Here is a 5277-nt window from a genome sequence, read left to right as displayed (position 1 = left end):
AAAAAAAGTAAATAATTAAAAAACTTAAAAAAACTAAAAACTTAAAAAAGAAAACTAAACGTAACGGATGTGGCACATCCGTTGAAGAATTTTTTCTTCAACGGATGTCGACATCCGTTCAAGAGAAAAGGAGGAGGTGTAGGATATTTTAGAATACGAAGGATAATTTTGGAATTTAAAAGAAGTGTGGTGGTACAGGAAGCAATGTGTGATGGTGTGTAGGGAGTAACTCTCAAAAAGATAGAGACGTTGATTTCATGGCGACGTGGGACCTACCTAAATCAAATCAAAACGGCATTTTTATATTATTTATTTGGTTTTGAAGGAAGAACAAAAACTAGGAAGTCAAATCAAAATCAAAAGCACAGGCGAAGTGAAACCCCTGAACGCAAACGACAATATTTCTCTTGGCAGTGTGGGGACACTGTTGTTGTGTTCGGTGTGCAAACAGACGAAACACTGTTTCTCCAAACCCAAGCAGCCCAGCTTCTTTCTTTCTTCATACCTTGAAGACGCAAAATAAATAGAAAGGAAGAGCATTTGAGACAGAGGAGAAGAAGAAGAAGACAACGATGGGTTTAGGTTGGATAGTGAATCAACAATGCAGAAGGTGGACGACAAGTCGTGTATGTGGAGCAACGTTTCTGTGCTGCATGTGCTTTATCCTCTTTACTCCCACAATCCCTCGCTCTCCCAAGCACCACCAATTCGGTGACATGCGCAATCTTCTCGGTAACCACCCGCATTGTGCACGAGATCATAATTTTGGGGTGAATTTTTTTAGGTTGCTTCATTCATGTTCTCATGATTTTGGGTTCTCCAGGAGTACCCAACACGTTGAATGTGATGACGAATTTCCCGTTCTTAGTTGTGGGGATTCTGGGCCTTGTGCTTGCCCTCGAAGGAGGTGTCTTCAACATAAGGTTTTGGTTCCTGCGTAGTGAAATTGGTTAGTTCCTTTTCAACCATCTATTGACATCGTTGTGTTGTTGCAGTTCCCAAGGAGAGGTTTGGACATGGGCTCTGTTCTATGCTGGAATAGCTGGGGTGGCTTTTGGCTCTGCTTATTACCATTTGAAACCCGATGACCATCGTGTGTTGTGGGACACTTTACCGGTTAGTTATTATTCTGTGTTCGATCTGTGATCTTGCCATTTGCTCTTTTGTCTTCAAACTGGTTGATTGATTCAGTGCCATGAGAGATTTCTGGTTGAATTAAGTCCTCTCAACACTAAAAATATTTTCCTTGCTAGTTGTAATCGAGTGGGGCCACTTCTTATTGTCTTTTTTTTTTTCTTTATTGCGAAGCTCACTCGTTTTGTGGATGGCAGATGATGGTGGCTTTCTCCTCACTTTTCTCCAGCTTGGTTGTTGAGAGATTTGGCCAGAGGATTGGGCTATGTTGTCTGTTTGCACTCATTGTTGCTGCATTTCTATGTGTAGTTTATGAACGGTTAGTAAACTTCCCCTTTTCTAATTCTTACCTATTTGTCTTGGAAGCTTATACGCCAAGCGAAGGTGCTGAAGTAGTCAAGTTCTATGCTGAATTCTGTCTGCTAGTTGGTTGCAGAATTTATAATGATATTCGGTTCTGCGTGATATTCCAGTTGACTCTGCCTCTAGCTATTCCAGTAATAGCACTCATGTACCGCTCCAAATATACTCACTCAAGATATTGGTTTATGTCTACAGGTTAGCCGTGGACTTTGTAATTCTTTTGTTTTTGCTGCGCAAAGTTTCTATGTGACTGCGTTCCTGCTTTTGGACGTGGAAAACTACTTCTATGTATAAATTTTAGATGTTAAGTAAATATGACTTCATCGAGCTAGTGTATCATCTAGGGAGAAAGTGCCTAGGATATATCGTAAAATCTAATATAGGAGCATTTCTTTACTAAGCAACTTGAAATAAAGCATTTTTTTAGTAAGTATTTATCTGTTTATAATGTTTCCTCTTTTGCAACCTGCTGTCATTTCTCTAACCAGGTTAGCAATAGCCTAACAGGAAAAGAAGACTATGATAAAAAAACTAAACCTTATGTCGTTTACTGAGTTTGGGAGGATTCTCATGCTATATTTAGAATGCTTGATATGAGAAAGGATGCTGTCATTTCACTTCATAGTTGCATTAACTATAGCTCTCATGTTTAGTAGTGGATAACTAATAGAATTTTTAACTTACATCTTTACTAATAAGGTCTTATTTGGATATAAGTATATCTTGGTGAAAAAAAAGGTGAAAAGAATTGACTATTTTCTATAAGCTCATATAAACTGGAGCTCTTAACTTTTAAAGAAATTTTCTTATCTAACTTAATCAAAAACTAAGAGGCATAAGTTTATTTTTGTGACTGGGAGTACCCAACAGATGATATATGTTGTGAAATGGGTGAGGAGTCTAGAAGTTGGCTTAGAATTGTGTGATTCAGAATATTGCTCTGACTTGATTGTGCTTTCATTAGTAGACCTTCTCAGAAATAATGATTATTTATGAAGTACACCTTCCATTGTTTTATGTTTACGGGATATAACTCTTCTAAGTTTTTATAAGCCGCCATCTTCATTCTATCCATTGTACTTTAAATCTCGAATTGGCTATGCCTTGTTTTGATTATTATATTTGACAAAGTTCACCATTATACTTTAGAAATACATCTTGATGTATGTAGTTCACGTCTTGCATGCCGGTCCTTGTGGTCTTGCACTGCCCTAAAATGTGCTATGTTCCTGATTATGCAAACTTGAAAGAAAATAAAGCAGCTGCTAACGTATGATTTGTGGATATCCAAGTTGTGCATATGCTCTGAATCCTGAACTTTCCTGCCACAGGGATTTATCTGCTTGCAAAATTTGAAGGTGTTACTGACAAGAAACTGTACTATGTAAATAACTACATTATCAGTGGGCATTCTATGGAACACTTGTGCTTAGCACTGATCCCTGTTTCACTCAGCGTGATGCTCATCTACAGGGAACTTAAGTTTCAAAGGTAATAATGAAAATGTCTTGTGGCTATACTTAGAACTAGGTATATCGAATCGTCTTGTTTTTCTTATACATCTATTGGCTTGATGACAGAATAGTTGATGTTAAAGATCGACCATGAGGGACACAGAACTGATGATTGTTCATTTGCTCCTGGATGGTCGACAGACGTTGCATTAGTAATGAATGAGTGAAAATGCCTTAGGATTATATAAACCATGGTCGGCAAAGTAGATGAAGTTTTCCTCCATAACTTGTAAGTGTTACTAGTTTAGCTGTACAGTGGGGCCAAATTCCTTTATCTTTATTTATAAGGGAATCTGTGTTGACATCAATCTGATCTTGCCTGGTGGGTCGTCATGTGAATGAAAGCTTTGTGCCTTTAAGATGACCTGAGGTGACGGACAAGAGGTTTCTAACTTGAATTTGTTTTTCTCTGTTGTTAGCCCTTCTAAAATCTGTGACAGCATTATTGATGCATCAACGTGAGGCATTGAGAATTTTGTAACTAGTCTGCGTAGTGTTTAATTTTTGTGATGTGAGAAAAACTAACATGCAGAAAGCACGATAGATTCTGCTGTGAACTTGTGACGGATTTAAGATTGCGGTCTTCTGTGTTGGCCTTGTGGATTTATTATGGATGAATCCAGGTGGCAAAAGATGATGGGAATTCGCATTAGCAAATTTTGTGGCACGTGTTGGTGCTTTAGATGCTTACCTGGCAAATATATGCTTCCTTCACATGCTGTTGCTTTGTCATTTTGAATAACTTTTGTGTCTGCTTATTTTATGGCTCCTAACATATTTATAATCATGTGCCTTGTAACCATATACAAATAATTATTATTGTATTACGTTCGGTGATCTTTCGTTTTCTTCTGCCCCCCACCCTCTTCTCCCTTATGGTAAAGGAAGATCAAATCTTCTTACAAGATTGGAAAATTGTAATATAATATTTAAAAGGTCAAAATTGTTCTTAGAAGGAGATTAAATGACCTTATAAGACGCACCGATACTAAATCAGGACATGAGAGTTGTTCTCATTATCCTGTAAGGTATGAAGATATTGATTCTGTGGCAAGATAACCTCGATAATCAGAACAGTATTGATATCCGTATAATAAATCTTTGAAAAAAATTTATTTCATTTTCAAATTTTCATTAGGCCCTCCAGATATTATTATAGAACCGTCTCAAAAATTCAGAATTAAACTACAATACCTTTATTTCTTATATAAATGTTCTTACTTATTTTGTAGAAAAATATTAAATAAACTTATATTTAATGTTTTTTTATCGTTATACAATTTTAGATTAATATAAAATAATTGACTTGGTTATGCTTTGAGTTCTTGCAAATATCTTCTGTTTTATTTTAATCACTTTAACATTATGTTGATTTGAAAATAAAAAGGACGAAATGCGAGAAAATATAGTTTTGAGGCACCTAACGTGTGAGAAGAAAATCTCATAAAACCAGTTCGACAAAAGGATTTTAAGTTTTTACGCTTGCTCTTTTTCAGTGAATTTTTCTGAATGAAATTTGTATCCGGAAAGAATTTAAATTGATAGTTCAAATTGTAATGCGACATATGTAACAAGTAATTATCTTTATCTATTAATTAATTAAATTATGTACTATTTTTTTGTTTGTTTCTCTTCGCTATCTGTTTTGTTTCATTTAATCTACACAACATCACATTTACTCTCTTTTCTCTCATATTTATATTTTTTCACTCCCTCAAATTTAGTTTCTAATCCAATGGTTAAATTTAAATCCTTAATATGTATTAGTGTTTTTTTTAATTCTTATTCCTATCTATAACTATAATTAATCTAGCACGCAATGATATAAATTAGAATTTTTAAGTACACATATTAAGTAAAATATTTAACATTTTTTTATAAATAACATAATTATGTTTTTTATTTTGATAATGTTATGAACAATAACTTGTATATCACAATACAAGAAACACCGGATTTATCAATTTACAAAATATGTTGATAAACACAAAAAAAATTGTTGGTAAAACAAAATTACCAATGATAAAAAAAAATTTACTACTAAAATATTTTGTTAATTAATTTTATCGATAGATTGGAAAAATTATTGATGATTTTTTTTCGTTGATAAATATTGTGATTTGATATTCTTTCTTTCTCGAACTTTTGTTTTTCTTTTTTCTCTTCCTATAGGGTTGTCTATTTACATCTTGTTATTATTATGTCCATCAACCTTAGTTTTTCCTTCTCTTCCTCCTCCATCATTGTTGTTGTCAATGATGTTACC

General features: G+C 34.4%; 1 protein-coding gene across 2 annotated transcripts; it reads left to right on the top strand.

The window, feature by feature from the left end:
- The first annotated feature begins 359 nt into the window (after window positions 1–359).
- Window positions 360–3848, top strand: LOC124826074 (Alkaline phytoceramidase (aPHC)). 2 transcript variants are annotated; one of them, XM_088108034.1, is made up of 7 exons: window positions 360–732; window positions 824–923; window positions 996–1116; window positions 1332–1453; window positions 1571–1692; window positions 2829–2988; window positions 3083–3848. In XM_088108034.1, exons 1-7 carry the CDS (start codon window positions 573–575, stop codon window positions 3084–3086), a joined length of 789 nt encoding a protein of 262 aa, XP_087964160.1. In that variant the 5' UTR covers window positions 360–572; the 3' UTR covers window positions 3087–3848. The 2 variants fall into 2 exon arrangements, with proteins under 2 accessions (XP_087964160.1, XP_047154788.1); XM_047298832.2 differs by having other exon boundaries at window positions 3078–3848.
- Window positions 3849–5277: the final 1429 nt, after the last annotated feature.

This window comes from Vigna umbellata, chromosome 2 (assembly GCF_029865625.1).
Source record: "Vigna umbellata cultivar VRB3 chromosome 2, Vumbellata_1.0, whole genome shotgun sequence".
NCBI lineage: Eukaryota > Viridiplantae > Streptophyta > Magnoliopsida > Fabales > Fabaceae > Vigna > Vigna umbellata.
The sequence above is the reverse complement of the archived record's forward strand: the minus strand, read 5'-3'. Positions and strand labels throughout refer to the sequence as shown.